This window comes from Haemaphysalis longicornis, unplaced genomic scaffold (genome assembly GCF_048455015.1).
Source record: "Haemaphysalis longicornis isolate Haplotype H1 unplaced genomic scaffold, Haemaphysalis longicornis Haplotype H1 scaffold_2, whole genome shotgun sequence".
NCBI classification, from domain to species: domain Eukaryota; kingdom Metazoa; phylum Arthropoda; class Arachnida; order Ixodida; family Ixodidae; genus Haemaphysalis; species Haemaphysalis longicornis.
In genome coordinates, this window is record NW_027526295.1 from 65,473,349 (window position 1) to 65,496,574 (window position 23,226).

At 46.9% G+C, this 23,226-nt stretch overlaps 1 protein-coding gene across 2 annotated transcripts in view; it reads left to right on the forward strand.

Annotated features, from left to right (window-relative positions):
- LOC144168946 (uncharacterized) overlaps positions 1-18,746 on the forward strand; it is an 81,874-nt gene extending 63,128 nt beyond the window's left edge. Inside the window, exons 1-3 of one of the 2 annotated variants that reach the window (XR_013322309.1) lie at positions 8,698-11,294; positions 11,911-12,256; positions 18,315-18,746. Coding sequence is in view for 1 of the 2 variants with exons in the window: in XM_077697943.1 (XP_077554069.1) it covers positions 11,911-12,256; positions 18,315-18,358 (390 nt within the window). In the remaining variant the exon portion in view is untranslated. Of the gene's footprint in view, positions 1-8,697; positions 11,295-11,910; positions 12,257-18,314 lie in introns of those variants that run through there. The other variant, XM_077697943.1, reaches the window with a different exon arrangement.
- The last annotated feature ends 4,480 nt before the right edge of the window (positions 18,747-23,226 follow it).

Consider the following 23,226-nt stretch of genomic DNA (forward strand, 5'->3'; position numbering starts at 1 on the left):
TAACTCTACCGGAACGTGCCGACACGACTCCTTCAGAGCGATGCTCAGCACGATTCTCTAATCGAGCGAGCAGCCGCTGAACGTTGGTTCTTAGGAGAGCCGCTCTGCCAAAGAACCGCCGGGAGCCGATAATCGCCGCGGAACTGAGCGGTTAAGAAGATGCGGCTCGTTCCTGATTCGGACAACAGCTACACGCACAAATGTAACTGTAGTGATTCTAGCGAATTATATGGTCACAGGAGTTTATTTTCCTATTACTATGAAAATACAGACGCAGTTCGTTCACTGGTGCCATTGCGGCCTCCCGATCTGTCATTCACCGCCGCCGCCATCGCGGTTCCCAAATGGCGCCTCAGAAGATCCGCTTCGCGAGGAGCGGCTCTCGAAAAGAGCGGGAGCCGTTCTTCGGTTCTTCGGTTCAGTAACTGAGCGGAAAGAGCCGGAAGAGCCGATGAACGGGTCAAAACTGCATCCGGTTCTCCTGGCTCGAATTGTCTGCTCCCACGACAGGAGGCGCGCTGGAGGAGTTTGAAAAATTAGCCCCAGCCGCCCGGCAGTACAGTTGCTTTCCCGCGCCGATAACAGATGGCGCAGAGCGACGGCTCATTTGACCCGGGTCTTCGGTTCTTTCGCTCAGTAACTGAGCGGATCCGCTCACCGGAAGAGCCGATGAACGGGTCAAAACTGCATCCGGTTCTCCTGGCTCGAATTGTCTGCTCCCACGACAGGGGGCGCGCTGGAGGAATTTGAAAAATTAGCCCCAGCTGGCCCGGCAGTACAGTTGCTTTCCCGCGCCGATAACAGATGGCGCAGAGCGACGGCTCACTTGACCCGCGTCTTCGGTTCTTTCGCTCAGTAACTGAGCGGATCCGCTCACCGGAAGAGCCGATGAACGGGTCAAAACTGCATCCGGTTCTCCTGGCTCGAATTGTCTGCTCCCACGACAGGGGGCGCTGGAGAAATTTGGAAAATTAGCCCCAGCTGGCCCGGCAGTGGAGTGGCTCCGTTGGCTTTTTCTTCATGGTTTGCAGTGCTGTGGCTCGCCCCGTTCGACACTGATCACTGAGGGGGCGAGAAGGGTCTCCCTCTCTCCAAAAGAACCGCCGCTCACTTTTACTGAGCCACGGCTCACTCGTTCTTCAAAAAGAGCGGCTCAAAAGAACCGGATCACTCCTGAGCGACGCATCTCTACTCGAGACGTACCGGCCGAGCGTCCTCGTGCTGCACTGACGTGTCTTCGGTTCCTGGCTTCGATTTTCTGCTTTCCCTTTCGGGGTTTGGCCAAGGGTGTTGTATTTCGGGTTAATTTTTACTGTGCTTTAAGTGAAATTGTCTAACGTGAAGCTTCCCCTAAATTGCAGGCTCGGGAAGCAGGCGAGCTGATGTCGTTCAGCTCTCCCGGCCAGGGGCCATCGCCCTGGTCGGCTTCCCTTTCAGCGCAGGAGCTGCCTCTGAATTTCTTCTCGAGTGGTGGCGTGAACAGGATCCCCGTGGCTCTGGTGCCAACCAATGGAGCGTCAATTCGGCTCAACCATCCCGAGGCAGTCCAGTCGGCGCTGCAGGGTGCCACGCAGTACTACCAGTCGGTGACTGAGGTCCGGCAATTTGGCAAGGGTGGCCTAGTGTGTAGATCTTCAGACCTGTCCTGCATTTCTGACCTGCTAAACTGTCGCATGTTCGGCTCCATTCCGGTGAGTGCGTTCATCCCTCATCATCTTGCGTGCTCAAAGGGCATCATTCGTGGTGTTAGCGCAGATTTGAGTGCTTCGGACGTGCTCCGCAAATTTGCAGAGGCTGGTGTTATTGCGGTGCACCGCTGTAGTCGAGAGGCTAATAACACCAAAGTCCCCACTGAGTCAGTTATTGCGACGTTTGCTGGTCTCTCTTGCCCTTCTGAAATTAAGGTCTGGCCGCTGGTTTTCAGAGTTGACCGTTTAAACCCGCGTCCTCTTCAGTGCACAAGGTGTTGGCGGTTTGGTCACTCCTTGAGGGGTTGCAAATCGACTCTTCGATGTTGCTCATGCGGGGGCGCGCACACAGCTTCTGACTGCAATGGAGACGAGGTGAAGTGCTGTCTCTGTCAGCAGGGCCATCCAGCAAACTATTCTAACTGCCCCGCACGAGCTCAGGAAGTGAGCGTGCTTGAGGTCCTGGATAAGCGTCGCTGTTCACGGGCAGAAGCCACGGCCATCGTTAAAGAAAGGGCTTTTGGATACGCGGGTGTCGCCTCTCGTCAGGTCACTGCTATGGACTCTTCCTTGCCGTCACTTGTGGATGCTGCTGTCGCAAAAGCCATACCAGCTGTGGTTGACCGCCTTTCAGGTATATTTTCAGAAGGTTTTCAGCAAATGGAAGCTCAAATTCAAGTTATGTCGTCGCAGTTCTCTCAGTTGCTCCACGCCTTTCAGGGCATGCTTACGTTTATGCAGCAGGCAAATCCAAACTTACCTCATCCCCCATTAAGCATTCCTCAGGCCACCACTGCTCATTTTCAGAGCTTCCCAGTTCCCCAGCCAATAAGAGCTTCTTTGGTACAGCCACCCCTTACAAACACCACGGCTAATGACACGACAGTGCTAGCGCGAGAGCCATCGCAGAATGCAGTAACGGCGCCAGCTGTGATTCCCTCCACTAGTCAGATCACCCCGAACACCCCATCTACTGAGAAGCAACTGTTGTCGAACGCTCCCCAGGATGCCTGCCAGCCACCTATTGATTGTTCCTCAGTCCCGTTGCCTCCAGATCCGTGCGATGAAACATCGACGGGGGACATGATTGTGACCTTTTGCAACAAAAGAGGCACGTCACCTCCCCCAGGCCCTTCGGCGAAGTCGAAAAACAGGAAAGCCCAGTTATGCGACAATACATCGGAGGACATCCTTACCAGAGCAGTGACGGAGGCTAATATCAACTAATCATGGCTTCTATCAAGGTGTTACAATGGAATTGCCGCTCGATTCGTTCCTCTTCTCCGGACCTTTATACTTTAACTGCTAAATTTTCACCTGAAATAATTCTTCTACAGGAAACATGGTTAGACTCCGGCACAATTTTTACGTTCCCCAAATACAGAACCTTCCGCCTGGACCGTCAAGGTCGCGGTGGCGGCTTACTGATATTAATATCCATTACCTTCTGCCGTAATGCGTTCAAAACTTTCGACTTTTTGTCCTCAGATTGTGAGATACTTGGCATTGATTTACTTCTGCCGGGTTGCCGCCCTGTGTCGTTGATAAATGTGTATTTTCCCCACGGAGTTAGCGAAGTTAGAGCTTTAGATGCGGCCCTTTCGGTTAGCCAAAAAGCTGTGGTTGTGGCGGGGGACTTCAACTCGCACCACGTATCTTGGGGATATAGGACTGACACCTCAGGGAGACGTCTTTGGGAATGGGCAGGGGATAATAACCTGCACTGCCGAAATGTAGGCAATGCCACATTTATAAGTGGTCAATCTCGTTCTGTCCTAGACCTCACTTTTGCGACCTCAGGGCTTGTATCTTCGTGGTCCACAATTGACTGCGAGACTAACAGTGACCACACCCCGGTACTGTTTGACATCGTTTGCGCTGCAAAAATACCAAACCACAAAGTACATTCGTTTGTCAATGTTAATAAGTTCTCCTCGGAGCTGTGCAAAGCCATCTCAGCTTTTTCACCTATGGAGCAGACAATCAGGGCTGAAAGCGTTGTCTCTGCTATTGATTCCATCCTTCGAGCAAAATTTACGGTATCCTCAGTCCATAGCACCGCTTGTAGCCCTTGGTGGAATGAGGAATGCACTAGAGACTTCCGGCGTAGGAAAGCCGCCTGGCAGCAGCTTCTCCACAATCAAAGTCCGGCTAACTGGGTTAATTTTAAATTTCACCGCGCAAATTTTAAGCGAACTGTATCACGTGCGAAGGATACATTTAATATTGGCCGATTTTCCGCCCTATCACAACCGAATCGTAGACAAGCTTTATTCAAGTTTCTCAGGTCTAGGAAATCATCTCCCGTCTCTCCGAACACACCCTCCCTGGTTCGTACGCCAGAAGAATCCGTTGAATTCTTAGAGACCATAGCGAGTGATCTACAGCTGCGGTTTGCGACAAGGATTCCGTCGACAGGCTCTCGAAATTTTGGCACGGCTGACTTTGAAGAGGTCGCTATAGGCGAGCTAGATAGCGTAATTTCCCGTCTTCCAGCGTCTGCGCCTGGTCCAGACGGTATCACCGCATCGATGATTAAACTGTTGTACAATGAAGCCCCGGCAGACCTGTTGAATGTGGTTAATATTTCTCTTAAAAACGCGTGGATACTTCCTGAATGGCGCTTGGCCAAGATTTTACTTTTTTTAAAGAAACCGGAGCTTGGATTTACAATTGATAATATTAGGCCAATAGCACTAACATCCACCCTTGTAAAAGTAATTGAGCGCGTTTTGCTTCCCCGTATTAATAAGTTTTTGCGTACAAGGAACATACTCAACTGCAGACAAATTGGTTTTAGGGAAGGATGCTCTATCTGGTGGGCGCATATAGACTTGGAAAGTCGCATCCACTGGGCCCGACGAAATAAGCAGATCGCAGCATTGGTCACCTTGGACATTTCGAAAGCCTACGACAGTGTGGAATATGGCATCCTTCTAGATCTCCTAGCTCGCTATTCGTTTCCGGAGTACATTACTGCGTGGGTAGCGGCTTTTCTGGAAAACAGAGAGTTTTTCTGTTCCCAAAATGGTTACGCATCTTCCCGGTATAAGCAGACACGTGGAGTACCCCAGGGGTCTGTTATCTCCCCAGTGTTATTCAATGTGCTTTTGAGCTCCATACCCATTCACCGAGATGTGCATACATATGTCTATGCAGATGACATCGCCTTTTTCTCTTCATCGCAAGACATCCATTCCTTATTTCATTCCCTTCAATCATATTTAAATGTCCTAGAAGCGTGGTTGGATACTTTGAAATTTTCTTTAAACATTGATAAGTGTGCCATCCTCGTGTTCCCTCTTACGGACCAAATATCGATTTCGTTATCGTATCACCAACAAACCATTCGTCAGGTTGAGTCGCTAAAATATCTTGGGGTCATATATGACAGAAAATTGAATTGGCGCCTACACATTGAACATATTAGCTGCGAAAGGCTCCCGTGCTGTGGCTCTACTGAGGGGTCTTAGCCACAAAAGAACAGGTCTGAGGGCAGATACGCTCTTGATGATTTACAGCATGTATGTTCGACCAATCTTAGAATTTGGGTGTGTTGTATTCTCTGGCGCCGCGACATATAAGCTCATGCCTTTGGTGAAGCTGGAACGACAAGCTTTGCGTTGCTGCTTAGGCCTACCCGGTTACGTCCCGATTCGGGTATTATACTTGGAGGCCGGAGTCCCAACGCTGAATTCCAGGTTTAAATATCTCACCATAAATGCATTTGCATAGTACCTAGAGTCGCCGCTGGCCAGATCACAGGCTGTGTTTGTCCAACACGCATTTGCGTTTTTCGGCTCAAATTGGTCTCGTATCCGGCGCCCGCAGGTCATTTTTGCCAATTCTTTACTTCATCCATTAAACACCACGCTCCTATCAGTCCCCCTCTTGCAGTCTCAACCCACAGTAGTGGAGGTTTCTTTTGATAACATATTCCCAAAACATGCTAAGTTGCTTCCAACCAACTTAATTAAAAACATTCTCCTGGCTCACCAATCCGAATACCCATCGCACGTGGTTATTGCAACCGACGCCTCTGGAAAAAATGAGAAAGTTGGGGTGGGTATCTTCTCTCCGGCATTGAATTGGTCTTTTTCATTGCGTCTACCCGATTATATTCCCATATTTTATGCAGAATTTCTGGCTATTCTTCTTGCTGTTCTGAAACTCGATTCGGCGCAATCTTCAGTGATGATACTGACGGATTCCCTCTCCGTGTGCATGGTCCTTTCTTCAGAAACTGTCAGTCCCATGCTTAAAACTTTTTACTCCTTCGTTCCCACGTATGTGCGGGCAATTAGGCTTGTCTGGCTGCCTGGCCACTGTGGATTAGCCCTTAATGAAGCCGCGGATACACTAGCGAAAATGGCATTGTCGTTACCTATTGTGGAGGTGCTTCCCCCGTTTGCTTGTGTGTTGTTAGCCCGTTATCGACAATACCTGTTGGCCCAGGACGTGTCCGATCACGGGCTGCACACCTCTCCGGAATTCGACCACCTCAGGTTTCGGTGGAAAAGAAGCCTCTGCCAAACTCGCTCGTGCGAAGTTTCGCTGACTTCGTTTCGGTGTGGTGTTCCCCCCCTTTAACAGGTATCTTTACCGGGCAGATCTAGCAACCTCACCCTTGTGCCACTTCTGCCATGAAATTGAATCGGATGAGCATTTCTTCGTTTTTTGCCGCCGATTCTCGCATCACCGGAGAAGACTGCTGGAGGCTCCCCTGCGGCGTCTTGGAATGCCACTAACCTTGCCAGTGCTTTTGTCGTTTGGAGGCACACAGCTAGGTCACTGCCATGGGGATGTCTGTCAAGCCATTCATTCCTTCATTTCAGAGACAGCTCGTCTGCCTTGTTAAAATGATTCTGATCAGGCTCTCTCACTCCTCTTTCTCCTTCTATTTCTGTCTTCAACCTATAGTCTAAATTCTTTCTTCGACTGCACCTTTTTGCCTATCTGGTTTTTAGTTAAAAAAATACACTCTTCTTGGCCAATCCCCCTGAGTGGGTATGCGCCACTTTATGGGCCACCACCACCACCACCACCTCCATGGCCGCCGCCATGTGGTTTCGTGCTGCTCGCAACTGTGCATTGCCTGGACGTTCGTGTTTGAGCGGCGTGGTTTGTTAATAGACGTGCAACGTGTACGAGTGAGGCAGGTAAAAGTTAGTCACACTATGGGGATCTGGAGAGCTCACCGCGCCCTTCGGGGAACCTGGAGCATGCACAACGAGATCCTCAGGTGCATCCAGCAGAGTCGGGTAAGCCGCTCTCTGATGATTCTCTGCGGCAGCGATTACTTATGCCGCCACGCGACGAACTTTGCCCCCGACTTGGATAGAATGAGCGAATAAAGTGTGGCCGTCGAGCACATTATTGCACTTAGTGATCCAGGTTTCGCAGTGACCTTGGTCCGTCCAGAGTCGGTAACGAATGAATGAATGGAGCGGGCCGGGGTCTCGAGAGGGTGTTGCCAAATATCCCCCTACACCGGCAACCCAGTGTCGCGTCCGCTTTACAACTCGTGGTGCGAGCAGTCTGTCTCGATGTTTACTGAACTGGCCAAACCGCGACCGCTGACTGACTAGACACGTTATTAACTGATAATATGTGAGCCACAGCCAGGAGTAATCAGTAAGTGATTAGCAGTGACCCTGGCTAGTTAATGGCCAGTTTGGCACGCTGGCTGAAAGTCCAGACGAACTATTCTCCCCGTGAGTTGCGAATCGGGTTAGGGGAGATTTCACGGCGCTTGGACGACCCTTGCCTGTGCCGTCTCATAAGAGGATGCTGAACTCTCGGATTATTCGTTTTATGCTGTTCTGTACTGCAGCATTGGACCTGCACCTGTTCCTCGTTGTGAATTTTGGCTTAAAGCTTCGTGTAAACAAGTGATAAAAATAGTATTGCGTCGCTGCAGAAGTTTTAGATGTGCTATTATATTGCTGCGGTGTCTTCTCATTTTAGTCAAAGAACATTTCGACCAATTTTGAAATGGACGATGCTATATGTACTACGTAGTGAAGTCCCACCGGAAATTGCTATACGCACTACCTATATAGCGCCATCTATGGACGCGATGGACGCTGTCAGAAGCACTTTTTTTTTTTTATGTTTTTACTGTTTTTACGCGGTCTCAAGCGTTCGGCCGGTCGACATGGCTGCTTTTCGTCGCTTTTGACCGATCCATGGATGGATCGACCCCGCCAATCTCGTTGCGACAAATCACGGTAATAAAGTGCAAGTCTTGAATCGTGGGCCGGGCTGATGCACACGATTCGCGCCAGGGCCATCAAGCTGGCGTGGCAACTTCCCGATCGCGCCGTCAACACGCCGCAGCGGTTCGAAGACGGCTTGCCCAGTCTGAAGGTAGGTATTTCTGGCCTCGTTGGTTTGTCCCGTAACGCTTGCTTTAATGATGTTGAAGTTGGAGACCCGCGTCGACCGCCGAGCTTATATTTCCGTCACCAGCCTTTCCACCCGATGCGCGAGCATGCATGCATGTCGCGTGGTTCCTTCAGCCGGCCCGAGCAACTGAACGGTGCGAACGCGTATTGGATACCTTCAGCGCGTTTCCCCTCACCTTGTTAAATGTCGTTTCATGCATTGTTACAAGTGCGATAACGCATAAGGACAAGCACTTTTTTAATCAACAAGTGTGAAGCTAATAATAGGAGATGGGGGAGTCAGTGATGATGCTTGTATCCGCTTTCTAGTGCAGTGTACTGAATCTTTCTCAGGGCCAAAACATCGTTCCAGGTTGTAGTGAAAGTTGTGGAACATACCAGGAAGGCGCCAATGCCTTGTTTCTCTTTGAAGCAGCCTTGTATCTATGCATTGAGAACCAATTCGACCAGCTGCACACTTTTACTGGTTCCGTATGTATTAGCATGGGCGTCTGCAGAATTTTATCTTGAGGGGGCAAATCCATTGTTTTGGGCAAGAATAAGGAGAGGGCATGGGGGAGGGTGCAAGTGCTGGGGTAGCGTGGGGGGGGGGGGAAGGGGGGGCAACATGTATATGTTCCCATTGAGTAGTATGATTCTAATCTTGTGCATTGCTCTTTTGACTCAGAAGTACAGGTTTTATTTGGGTGGCAGTTTCTTTTTCCTAAAAAAAATGTAGTTCTTACTGGAAACGGGACCAAACAGCAAAAAAAGGAGATCAGTTCTAAGTGAGGAGAAAAAAGGTTCACGTCAATTTATAACAAAACTACGACAGCTTCTGCATGCGGTGTGGTTCCTGTCGGGCTAACAGATTTGCAAAAAAATTGCACAACACTTCACATGGTGTGGTCGCATGCAGCCCTGCACCAACGGCATCTGCTCCCATTTTCTGTGACTGGCCATAAAAACTGGCTGCTTCAAAATAATAAATTTCTTAGCCACATTTACATTCAGGCAAAAAGTATTGTGCAGCCATTTAATGTAGTAATGGTTGTTATGGAAAATCGTGCTCAATAGGTTTTTCACGAAAGTTGGTTTCAAGAATTCAAATTGTGCCAGTAAGACAAAAATAGCACAAAATGAAAAAAAACATAACAAAGGTCCTGGGTTTTGCCATGTTTGTTTTTGTGCTTTTTTCTATCGTATACAAGCAACATAGCCATATTGCTAATTGTATTTCACCTTTGGTTTTACAGGTCACCCAGAAAGGACAACTTCAATTGAAGCTGAGGATGTGGTGTAATAAAAATTTACTTCATATTGTAAAACAATAGCAGTGTTGATGTCTTCTTGAAAGTGTAAGAAACAACAGCCTTTCTTGGACCTTTTGCATGCAGACTTATTTTTGGATAACTTGAAAACAATGTAAAATAGTTAACCCGTTTCTTCTTGTCTTCTTTTTCTTTTAGGGTGGGTGGTGCTTCTTTTCTTTCAGGTTGTTTTGAGTTGACTGTTTTTCATAATTGATTCAGTTATTTAAGCATTCTGCAGTAGACATACTCTCAGTACAATTGAGCTGACGTCGCCTGAAGTTTATCATGCTAAGTGTCACACGTGCACCCTAGCTGCATGCTCACCATGGGCACGGACGAGTTGCAGGGTGTGAATGAAGGTAGCACAGAATTCTTTTATCAGCATGTAACCACCTAAGAGTCCACATACTTGAGCAAAATCATGGGCATCTTATGTGGCATAGAAATAATAGCAGTTGCCCTGCCAGTTGGAAAACGTACAATTCAACAATGCAGACGCTAATCAATATATATTTCCTTCTGCTTAGAAATGGCCTTTCTGTATTTTCTACTTTATAAATAACATAATGTTTGGCTGCAGCAGCTCTGATAAACTAGAAAATGTCAATAATGAAGAAATGGGCATTGCTTCCACATAATTTACAGATTTTTTTTTTTTTTTTGCCATTCGTGATGTGAAATTGCCTAGGCGAGTCTCTGGAGCTTGGTGAGAAACTGCTTCAATGCACAACGTAAACCGTGTTGGACAAACGGCACTGCTAGCATGTGACATGCACGTGAAAGAATGCAGGATAAAAGTTCTATACATCTTCCGGTTTCCTTTTCCTGTGTCTGCATGTTGAAAGCGCCTTTATTTGCCAAAATAAAGCTGAGTGGGAGGAGGGATGTGAAACGTTTAAAGGTCACACTGCAAAAGAATGTGTCTTAAGAGTTTCGCAAACACTATCGATTAGCTGCTTTACATCAGAAGCGTTTCTTACCATCACGTTTAGCCCCGGTGACTTTCTTGCACAGCTTAACAGCCATGCGGAAAAGCCAACTTTAACAGCTCGAGGCAAGGTGTACGAACACATACGAGTTGAAAGCACAGGTGCGCGTTCCCCCATTTGTACTCAAGAGTTCCTGTAGAACATGCTTTAGTTAACTGCTGCGTAGTCAATTAAAATTGGTGTTTGTGCGCCGCCGAAACCACATCGCGCTAAGAGAAACTCAGGGATCTCAGAATCTTATTAAGGCGAATAAAGCCGCCGTGTGATATTATTTAGAGAGTTGGCGATACCCAGGAATAGACAGCTTGAGGCTACTATAGATACATACTTGATTACACAAAACTCAAAAGTAAAATAAAAAAATGACGCGGGCGGCCCGACACAACATACGATATGTTGATCAACACCGTATGTTATGCACCGACTGCCCGCGTAATTTCTGTTCCTGCCTCTATTATATGCTCAAACGTGTCGTAAACGGCCCTGTGGGCAGCCATAATCTATTTCACGCCCATGACTACAGCGCAAACTTTGCTGTGGCCGAAGCCAGGTACGCAGGTACTTTGCCGTTCGTACGAAGGTCGCGTCAGCCCGCCACCAAGCAAGCTCGGGAGTGTTTCTGACAAAGCCTCATAGATGGCGCTATACGGGTAGTGCGTATAGCAATTTCCGGTGGGGCTCCACTACGTAGTACATATAGCATCGTCCAAAAAATATTTGTAAGCCCTAGGATGTGGGTGCAATCCTGGCTACAGTGGCTGCCTTTGAGATGGTTTTGAAAAGGCGAAAATGATCATCCGAAGATTTTGGTGCTTGTTGGAGATCCCCAGGTGGTCCAAATCAGTTTGGAGCCCTCCACCAAGGCCTGCCTCATAGCCCAGGAATAGCTTTGGCGTGTAAAGCTTAAAACATTTAAAGGTAGCCTGAATAACTTCGTTTTAAGCATTACGTATGCACAATTCTGATGTAATAATATCTGGTCTGATTAATAGATTGCAACTTGACCAGGTCAGCTGAGGTTAAATGGTTACCGGCCCACATTTCTTTGGCCACTGAGGTTTTGAAATGTCTTGCGGGTTCACGCTGGGGCAGTGATTGCCATTCAATGGTTATGCTACACAACAGCTATGTGGTTGGTGTGCTGAGGTACAGCCTCCCTATCCTACATTCTGGGACCATGGACATGCCCCTCAAAGCAGCGTCAGGCTCTAAAAAGTTTGTTTTCCTATCTGGGGGACATTGGTGATATTTTAAAATTGTGAATTATGTGACATAATCTGAAAAATAGTCTGTCAAGCCAAAACAGCGTTTTATTGTTTTTTTTTTTTTTTTCTGCCCACCTCTTTCTCGGGCCTTTTTTCCCTACATCACCGATTCCTAGCAGAGAAGCATGTAGGCGATTACAAACACTGGCAAAACTGCTTTTTCAATAAAGAGCCTTCTCTCTCTCTTTCTCTCTCTGATGGGAAGTCATAGTGGGCAGTGCGGCAGCAGCTACGGCATGTCGCTCAAACGTCGTCTGCTCTTTCTCCAGATTGTCTACATTTTCACCGCACCTGCGCCTTGGGATGCTGCTCCATCGCTGTCAACTATCTCGGTGCCCAGTTTGCGACACGTATGTTGTGCCTGGCCTGCGCCTGCGGACTGCCCTGTCACCCTTGGCGGTGGTGACAGCATCGGCGTGCTTGCTGGCTCAGCTGATGGTGCCCATGCTGCTTTGCCCTGGAACAACGTCACCGCCGATCGTCCAATGATAGACAGCCCCAAGTCAACGTCAACATCCAGCAGCGCTATAAAGCATCCAGGACCTGCAACCCTCTTCAGTGGGCAGTGCGGCAGCAGCTACGGCATGTCGCTCAAACGTCGTCTGCTCATTGCAGGTATACTATTTGAAGAATGCCTATTGCGTTTGTTCTGACGATCGCTTTTTGCTGCTGCTTTTCTGCCCCAAATGGGTTACGCATATATGTTCGAATGCACTGTACAGTTTATACTGCCTTCTCATGAGCGGGGAGGTTGAGTTGAACCCTGGGCCTCCCAAACCCGCCCAATCTACAGAGCCGACATGGTATGGCTCATCCGTAGCTGTCGGTCCCCTTACTCGCTCAAAATCAGATTTAAACCCCGCTCCGGGGATGACAGATATACTTTTAGCGCTGTTAGCCGGTCAGAAACAAATTGCAAGTGATATTGCCGATATCAAGCAGACTTTTAACTCGTGTTTTGAAGATCTCGAAGCTCGCGTAACACCCTCGAATCATTAGTTGTTACTAACGACCTAAGGCCTCTGAGCGAAAAGTTAAATTCTGAGATTACCTCACTGAAAGAGTCCATGGCGAGGCTTGCTTCCAAAAATGACGGCCTTTGAAACTTGGTCCCGTCGTAATAATAATCTTTTGCATGGGTTACCAGAAGACCCAAATGAGAAGGGAGATACGCTTTCATCAAATGTTTCGAAGCTACTAACGGAGATGCGTGAAATTCCCTGCCCACACATTGCGCATTGTCATCGTATTGGGAAGGTGCGTGAAGGTCGACCACGCTGTGTTTTAATGGGGATTTTGGATTTCGGCGAAAAAATGCGTATCTTGAGAAACGTCTCTAAACTTAAAGAATCCGATTTTCGTATAACAGAAAATTTTTCGCTCAGGGTGCGTACCATACGAAAAAATCTATACGACGCTATGTCGTCATTCCGGAAAAAATGGTTCAGAAGTTAAAATTCAGTACAACCATGTGTACATCGATGACAATAGCTATGTGTGGGACGAGAAATCAAACTGAATTAAACAGGACCAATGCCACTCTGTCAAAACCCCTGCACACCCTGGGGTTCCACTTTCTTCCCCACGGTGACTGCCACATAGGGACTGTAACAAACTTAATATCATAAACCTTAACACCAGAAGTATCACTAAAAACTTTACAAACTTTCTAACCCTTGTATCCGTATATTCCCCTGACATAGTTGGCATTATCGAAACTTGGTTGCATGACGGCATCTTCGACTCTGAATTCACTCCTCCTGGCTATATCGCAGTTCGAAATGACCATCGAACTGGAAAAGGTGGAGGTGTTGCTTTACTTATCCGTTCAAATCTTAAATTTTCCGTTCTGCCCCCTCCTGCTGATATAGAATCTGTTTGGTGTAAACTTTATCTTAGCAAACAATCTATCGTCATTGGCCTTTTCTACCGCCCACCTGCTTCCGCAATTGACACATTATACAGTTTGGGTCTATTTATGGCCAGTCATAGCCTCGAACAGGGTGATCTAATATGAATGGGGTACTTGAATGCCCCAGGCATCTACTGGTCATCGTTGACCTACTCCGGTCATGACACCACAATCGGGAGAGAGTTGATTACCTTTTAAGCCTTGACCTTACGCAGATTGTCAATGCCCCTACGAGACTGACCACAACACTTGACGTGATTTTTGTAAATTCCCGGCTGAATTAAAGTATATCTTGTGATATAATTGACGGTAATTCCGACTACAAGGGCATCCTTGTATCTATTCCATGTATATTACCTAAACCACATGCTGTCTTCACAACGTTTCGAGATTTCACCCATGCAGGTGATACCTCTATTGTAGATACCTTGGCAAATGGTTCTGACTCCTTTTGCAAACCTTAATCTCCATGGCGACGTTAATGATCTTGTAAATTACTTTATGGGTGTTTTTGAGTATTGCTCGCACAGTAGAATGGTGGAATGCTTTGCCTGGCCGTGTTCGATCCCTACCACAGAAAGAGATTTGACAGCCGTAGAAACCTCCTAGTGTTCACCTTTTCACCTTACTTTTGTTGTTGTTATATTATGATAGTGTGTACCTCAGTTTTTCAAATAAATATGTAATTTACTTACCGATTTGTATTATTTTACCTTATCTGCTTTTGCCGCTATCCTAGTCTTGCCATGGTGTTTTTTTTTTTTGTGCTATTTGATGTGCAAACTTGAACTTGTCTGCTATTGTATTTGTACTTTGTGTACCCACTCCTGCTATAGCCCTATTTGGGCTGCAGTATTTATAAATAAATAAATAAAATAAAAGAAATCTGGGTACTAAAACTTATTTGCAAATTCTTGCAGGCTTTGGTGGGCATGAAATATTAAATTTAATACTGGTTTAAATTTAACTTTCGTGGTTGTTGTTGTTGTAGTCCTTTATTAGTCGAAGGAAAGCCATGCCGCCAAAATATGGGTAGGGGAAGGAGGGCAAGGTAGGAGTAGCCCAGTTAAAAAGATGATGCGTCCATGAAGACAGTTCAGGGGTTCCCTTCAGACCACGGAGCTCAGGCTGAGGGGAAGATCTACCATTAGGGGATTTTCACGACCGGAGTAGGCCCCGGTCTACACTAATCTTGACAGACAACTCTCTACGCCGAACAGCCCAAGGGCTCTGATAAAATTTGGATCTTAAAATGGAGGATCATCTTCCGAGGCATTGGGAGGCATAGCATTGGTGAGGATAGGCCGGTACAGTGAAAACGTGAGCCGCGGCAGATTAGGTGGTCAAGGGTGGCGAATACGGTCATCCGGCAGTGGGGACAGTAAGGAGGCGGAGACCCCGGTGTTGGGCAAGTCCATTTTCTAGTGATGTGTGGTGTGAGAGCTGCGCTGGCCCTAGCTTTGTTGACGGATACTTTTGCAGAGCGAGGCATCGGGGGAGCCAGAGCAAGGTAGTCAGGAGGAGTAACGGAAGAAAGACGGCACTTCGGTGCTTGGCGTGCGTGATTAAAAAAAATAATTCACAATTACTGCTTTTTTTTTTTTTTTCGAAACTTACCCACATATTCAGAGCTGTTCTGCACAGCTCTGATGTAATGTGGAAAAGCCATCCATGCCAGTGGTGCTCTTCCTATTGCTGGATTCCTCACCATCTTCGAGACCCAGCCGAAGCAGCAGCCTTTGCATTGACTCTTCCTCCTGTATTAGCGTACTCACAAACTTGTAGGCAGCATGCGGGTGCTTTTCCTTGGGACTTTCACAGCGACCATTTCCTTTCAGTGGCCCTAGACTGTCATTGTCCCTGCCCATGCATCTCTTCATTAGAATAATGTGGCACATGCTACTACCCGTGACCTTGCATTCAAGGCATTTACACCCTGCTCCAAGACTGTCCCATCCTGTACCTTCTCTCAAAGCTAAGAATGTTTACCTCTGCCGGGCCTCCCACCTTTTGCCCCCCACCCCCCACTCTTTTTCTATGGCAGATGGGTGCATCTAAAACGATCATTAAACCCACGCTCACTATCACCACCTTTGCGCAAATGTCACACAACATTTCACCTGACCCAACAATTGCTGTTACTGCCTCAATACCCCCTCACACTACACACCATAGGCGTGCGCAGAGTTTTCGATTAGGGGAAGCAAAGTCTTACCACTGCGCCCCCCCCCCCCCCCCCCTTACAGCAACGCGTGACCTCTTCCGACTGAAGGCCTAGCAGTCGAAACGCAGTGCAAGGGGGGATGGTTATAAAATTTTTATTTCAATGCGATGCAATTGCAACACATACAAAATATTTCTGAGCAGAAATTTTTACTTTAATGTGTTACATTGGCAAAATATGGACCAATTTGGCGCCCCCCTTCAGATGATTAGGGGGGGCGGCCGCCCCCCCTGCCCCCCTTGTGCGCACGCCTATGCTACACACCACCTGGCATGGCTTTCCCACAAACTCCCTACCTCCCTCCCACTCCTCTGAGCAGTGGAAGGGCTTGCTGCACAGCAACTTGCTGAGACAGTGAGTTGATGATCTCCCACAGCAGTACAGCTGTAAATGCACGCAGCCTACCTATGGGACTGGAATAACCACAGGGTTTGCACAAGTCCTTGAAAACCCTTGAATTTAGAAGTGCCAATTTCAAGACCTGGAAAGTCCTGGAATTTTTAAATGGTCCTTGAAAACCCTTGATTTTTCCGGAGAGAATCAATGGCCCTGTCTTTTCACAAGAATTTAAAGTGTTTGTCGTGGATTTTAGGTGCTAACAAATGTAAAGAAACATTGTAACAATCAAGATTAAGTGTATTGCGTGAAATGACAAGTTTGGTGGATTTTTTTTATTACAAGGCAACATTGGGAGCGGGCACTTGTCAATCCAATTCATGTCACTATACAATCCAGTGAAAGACAGCTTCTGTTCTCTATCTTGCATCTTCCATCTAATCTGTGGACGCTCGCTCCTTGCATTTTTGCTGTGCCTCATATGCTCCATCTGCATTTGCTTTTACGTGCAAATGGTGGACATGCACATTGTTCATCCTGCCTTGCAGCAACACTTGCGGATTTAATTTCAACTGATACTTCGCTGACAAAGCAGGAGATGCAGGCAACATTAATGAACTTTTGAAATCAAACAGCCTGAGCAAAACACCACGAAAAAGGAAAAACTTTGAACTACCAACCATGAAATAAAAAATAGAGCTGGGGGAGCATTCACGAACCCGTTAGCGCCTATCTAAATGTACACTAATGTGCTTAGGTATTTTGCAATAAAAAACTTTTGCATTGTGTTGAAAAAGTTATAAAATAATCCATGATAAAACTTTAGACGGGGACCTTGAAAATTTGTTTTCTGGTCCTTGAAAGTCCTTGAAAACCCTTGAATTTTTGCTTTTGGAGCCTCTACGAACCCTGGACCACCCACTGCTTCTTTTTCTGTTCCCCCTTTCCCTTATTTTAATAAATGTTTTTAACAATGCTGCAAATGTGCTTGGACCTTAGCAATAGAGTGAGCACTAATTATGCAGTGTTAAAATTCGCAAACTACCCTGACCAAAATCATTTTTTCTTAAAGGCCAACTGCACTCAAAATTTCAACCTCTTAAAAACACTATTTCTGTTTGGTCTGCTGAAAAAAAAAGCTAGATGAAAATACAACAGCTGAAATACGTGCGTGGAAGCCGCAAGCGGTCAGCAAAAAAATTACACTATCTTTCCGTAGGGGAACCCTGAGTAGTGCAGCCATGGGGTCGATTGAAGTGCCCATTAGTTTTGAGTTCGTCGTTCCCGTTAGGTTGAGGTACGTAGCTACCGTTATATTTACAGTTTGGTTTCCATGGTAACTACCACACTTTCCACTTACCGGAACTACGAAATGGGAAATTGCGTTGAGCCCCTGTTTCGCATACTACTCAGGGTTCCCCTACGGGGAGGGGAGATGGTGTAATTTTATTAGATGCGACGGGGCTATGTCCCTCCCTTGTCGTTGTTGTTGCGCCGTCCACACCCCCGCTGCGCATGCTCGGCTTGCTGAACGCCCGGTGGTGTCTTACCCTTTAATGGCTCCTGGAGCGACAGTGTTACCGGTGTCTTCCTGGGCCGGCCCGAAATGAGCCGAGCATGCACAGTGGGGGTGTGGACGGCGTAACAACAAGGGAGGGACATAGCCCCGACCATGAGATGCTGGAGTGACAGTGTTGCCGGTGTCTTCCTGGGCCAGCAGATGGACGGACGGCAGAGCCGAGAGCAAGAGATGCTTTGCATCTAAAATCGGCGATTTTGAAACCAAAATGGAGAAGAGCGCAGCCATTGGAGTGATGTTGCGGCTGTCCAGTGAGCGGCCAGGACGGTCAGCTGCTTGGGAGCGAGCCTGCGCGCAAGTTCTGCGTGTGCATGGGGCAGCAAATAAGTGAAGTGTTCACAGCAGAGCTCGACTGGTTCTCCAGCTGCGTGGCTGGCCGGAGGAAGAAGCCCCCGTCGGCTGGAGCATAACAGGCGCGTCATGGCTGTTTGTGATGCGCAGGCATGTGCGGCGTGACCACCGCAGAGCTTTCTTCCGACTGATTAACGAAGCGTTTACAGCCACCACTAGTGTCCCAGCTGATTTGGTGGTACTTACTACAAATCGATAAATCTGGCCGAGCTGAAATGTGAGCACCGTTGGCCTTTAATGAGTAACCCTGACCATTTCTTGATTTTTCCAGGTGCCATTCTGTCACGGGGCATGGTGGACAATTCTCATGGCTGACCATTGATGACAATGACGAGGGAGAGGCTGCGTGGGGGCGAAGCCAGCACTGACTCTCTCATGGCCATTTTGTAAATGATGTAAATAGATCGCTCATAACCTTCAACCATGGTTCATCTTATCTGCTGTGCCACAACATTACAGTTCTTTGCTAAGTTTCGCAGTTGCTACAAATCCTGTTGTAGAGCAAACCTCTTATTCACGTTAAAGGGGCCATTAGGACAAAATACCAGTTTCACTCACAACATTGGGTGTCTTATAGAGCCCCTACTGCTTGCCAAGCAGCGAATAATGCTTTATTCATTGAGAGATTACACAATTTAAGCCAAAGTTTCAATCCTCTCGCTAAATAGTGTCTTTTGTGATGTCAGCGATGATGTATCCAGGGCAGGTATTTGAAATGAATGTTGAGCACGTTAACTAGGGCTGCCGCAGATGGGGAAACCTTGCCTTGCATCCGACAAGGATACAACATCTTGCAGTGACAGGCCTCCGCGTAAGCGACGCAACTGCATACATTACATGGATACATGGGCCTCATCATCATTCCCTCCTGGACTTCATCTGCGAGCTGAACATTTTCATGTTCAATTAACTTTTGTCATCATCAACTAGTACTCCCTCATCTATGCCCTGTGGCAAAATAAATGCCTTAAAATTTCATTTCTTCGTTTACCACCCATCCTCTAGATGGCGCATGAATACCACTCAGGCCCACTGTCCACACTCACTTTGTTTTTGAGCGTATTTGCACCTGGCTTGTCTTTGTTACAGCAGGTAGTAATCGTTTTGGGAAATATAGGGTATGCTCGAGAAATAGCTTCATGTAAGACAATGTCGCTTGCGCCAATCGGCCAGTGTTGTGTGAGACAACTCCAAAGCGCCATACTGCTGAGCAGCTCTAACAAGCATAGTGTGCACAGTACAACAGTGCGCACTGGTACTTTCGTTTAGTTTACATAATTTTGCAAGTTCCAATTGTTCACCCCTGGATTCTTACTATTATAAAATGAAAAAACAAAAATACCTTGTTTTTCAAGCTTATAAGCACTGCCTAACTTGTGTTTGCTTTTGCTGGCCTCAGCCAGTTGCACTGCGTCCCATAATATGTGCCAGTGTTATACTAATGAGGCAGTCATTCCAATGAACCACACATTCATTTTTTTTTCATGGCCCCTTTGAGTACCAGTGGTTTACTTTTTCGTGGCATTTACAGTAAAACAACATAAGAACTGAAAAGGTAGCTTTGTTATAGGTAGTCTACTAATAGTAACATGATGAAAACAAATAACTTGCAACTCCTGATGTATCCCTTACTCCATTATGGCTCATTTTGTCGCCTCGCATGACCCTGTCACACTTGCTGAGGAAGTGACACAGCAACACCAAAATGGTCAGAAATGGAAAGGCATTTATTTATTCTGCACTTCAGCCAGACAAATGATGACTAGCCGGGGATCACGGCATGTGTAACTTTGCCTATGTAATTTGCTTGTGTACACCTGCTCATCCGTTATACTGCCCTTGCGCGTCATTTCAAATTGTGGTAACCGGACAATGGTGGCGGTGGTCAATCCCACGGGATATGTCCCAGGGGAAGACGAAGATGTGGCACGACATGGCCTGGATTAGAATATGGCCAACAGTGCTGGACTAGGTGTGCACAGCGTGACCTGCTGATGATCGGACCTTGGGGGAACGGGACTCCCAGTAAAGGTGTGGTTTTCCAGGGACTCTGCGTCTTCCTTGGGAACCACGGTCGGGTGAACGGACCCTGGTACTAGAAAATAATGCCCTGCCATTACCTCAACGTGATGAATTTTGATCAGCCCATAAATCTCAAAGAAAAGTTTTCTGGTAACACAGGTAACCATTCAACAGAAGTATTTTGTTATTAAAGTGTACGAATTTATTGCTCAATTTTTCTGCATATCCAAAGATGGCCCAGTGCGTCGCAGTCACCGTGGCCATGGTCAGCTGCAAAAGAACCACAGTTTCACTTCAGATGATGGTCAGCTGAACTCTGAATTAAATGCAGTAGCTACAGGGCCGTACCCAGAGGGGGTTTGAACCCCTCCCAAAATCTTTTCCAGGCAGCATGCAAGCAATACTTACTGTTGCTTTCGGGAAAACAACCCCCTTCCCAAAATCCATACCCCCCCCCTTTCTAAAAAAAACTGGCTACAGTCCTGAGTAGCTATAATGGGAAGCACAAATTGGGTGCCACATGAAGACAGCACCAAAGAATGGGTGATAAACAGGAAGGATAAGCAGTCTAATTTCAGGTTTAACACACCAAATAACACTTTCACCTGCCTGCCTACCCTTGAGTTTACATTACAACTGATTTGCATGACTCAACACTCGCACACACACACACGCACTACTTCTCAAGCAGCTCTTAGGTAGACAACAGGGGCCTTAGCAGTTGGCAAACAACATTTGGCTAAGAGAGCCGCCACCTTCAGGGTACCATACTTTCGGGACTCCCAGAATGATTTTTTTATAATTTGTCATACAAAAAGCAGTGACACCCTGCACCCTGTAGCAACAGGCACGCCTTGCACAAAAGCAGTCTCTACAGCGAAAATTGCTTGGCTACTCTGCTTCATAATGTAAAAATACTGTGCCAGGTCTGCATACTAGTGACTGGCGTTTGAGACCTACCAATATTCAGTTTACTTGCTTTTAAGGCCTTAGATCCCTGTTTCATGGAACGCATTAGGTACATAAAATTTGACAATCACAGAATTGCAGAAGAAAATTGGAGCACACCAGGAAAGGGAAACGGCAGCATTGAAGGAAAGCAGGTTGCTGCTGCACATGCACCACCACCACACTTTGAAGCCACCATGGGTGCGCTCACGAAGTTTAACAGCCGATAAACAGAATGCCTGACTACTTTTCATCTGCTTTTGCAATGTTGTTTGTCTTTTTACAAAATTTAAGCATTTATTCAAAGAGGAAAAGGTTATCATTTCACTGAAAACAATGAACAATAAAACATGAAAATAAAGCACTGGAATCAGGATTCCGTACAAACGTGCAAAGGGTGGTTTAAAAAAATTAATGTCCTTCCACTCTGAAGGACGGCCAGCAAAGCTGAGGCACTAGGCAAGCAGTACACGAAACATGTTAGTAATTTGCAATTAACCATACTTCCTAGCTAATTAGCTGAATAAAACTTCAAAGGACAACAGCCTTACCCTACAGGACAAACATGCGACGGACCAATGCCCTCCTGTGACATAGACATTTTACAGTCTAACACCAGCCCAAATCACCTGACAATGGAGCCAGCAGTAAGGTCGTATCACGGCATGAAATGTCTACGTTGAAATCTCCCACTAACGAGTGTGAAAATGGTTAGCGCAGAAAGCCTGCCTGTGTGTGCCATGCTGATCCGTTGTCAGCAGTTGCTTGTTAAAAGAGGCATCGGTAGTGGCGTGGGCAGACAGACAAGTGGTTCCAAGTAAATCGTCTCCGGGAGAGGAACACGAGATCTTGGCTACGTACAGCTTCGCTCTAAAAGACCCAAACCCAAGGGACTGTGGTGGCCACAAATATTTGAAAATGGAGATCAGCCACAAAGGCTATGAGAGTTTGATCAAGCAATAAGGAAGGACTTTAGGTTTGCCAAAAGGGTAATAGATCTGTAAGCCGGAAGGAGGCAAATGCACAACAGCTTCCCAAGAAAAACAATTCACCACTGCGACCTAAAAAAAAAAACAGGTAAAGTGCTAACAAAAAATGGAGGGCATCATTGACGATGGTTTGGGAACCAAAAGATTTAAAGCAGATGGGAAAATGAAGTGGAGAGCACCCCTCAGTTGTCAAAAACTACAAATAGAAAATTAAGTTTTAAAAATCTTTTAGCGCCAGCTTCCCCGGAGATAAAATCCCGCCAATCTTTTAACGCTGGCTTACCCGGGGGTGAATTCTCGTGAGAAACAGAGGGGTTGGCTAAGGTTGTGTACTTGGACCTTTCTATGTTGCCTTTAGCTGCTGCGAGATTGCTGCGTATTTAATGGTACAACAGACAATTTATATAAACGAGTTACAAACAAGTAGTGGCTAAGGCGTTGCGCTGCTGAGCACGAGGTCTCGGGTTCGATTCCCGGCCGCGGCGGCTGCTTTTCTGATGGAGGCGCCTCCATCAGAAAAGCGCCCGTGTTCAGAAAAACGCCCGTGTGTTCGAGATTTCGGCGTACGTTAAAGATCCCCTGCAGATGGTCAAAATTAATCCGGAGCTCTCCACTACGGCGCGCCTTATCTTCTGCGTTGCGTCCGTGCGTTAAACCTCGTAATCAATACAAGTAAGAATTTCAATCAAATAATTTCGCCTGAGACTGAACACACAGGACAGCCGTACGGACATCAATCATATTTAAATTTTATGTAGTCAATGCTATGAATTATTTCTCCAACAACAAGCCGAAACCTACGTATTCCGTGCACCTCTACGTTCGGGGGGTTCGTAATCGGCATCGCCCTTGTGTCAAAACTCGGCTGCGTTCGAGATATTTTTTTCCGGCCACTTAAAGCAAGCTGCTTCCTTAAATATTTTCTTGCCCTTTCTCGCACCTGAAAAGCTCGCACTGTCGAGGGGGACATGCCATCATAACGCGAGAAGAGCGCATGCAAACACCCTTCGTAACGGGATGACTAAGGTGAAACGAAACCGTACGTACTCCGTCACGAGTTTTTGACGCCCAATAGCTGTTATGACGCTTTTGGCCCGTAAACCATAAAGAAACACACAAAATATTGCAAAAATAAAAAAACAGCGACTAAATACGTGAATACATAACTTTACACCCACCGACCCGCCCTCCCTCATCAGCCCCGTTAAGCAATGCATAGTTTCG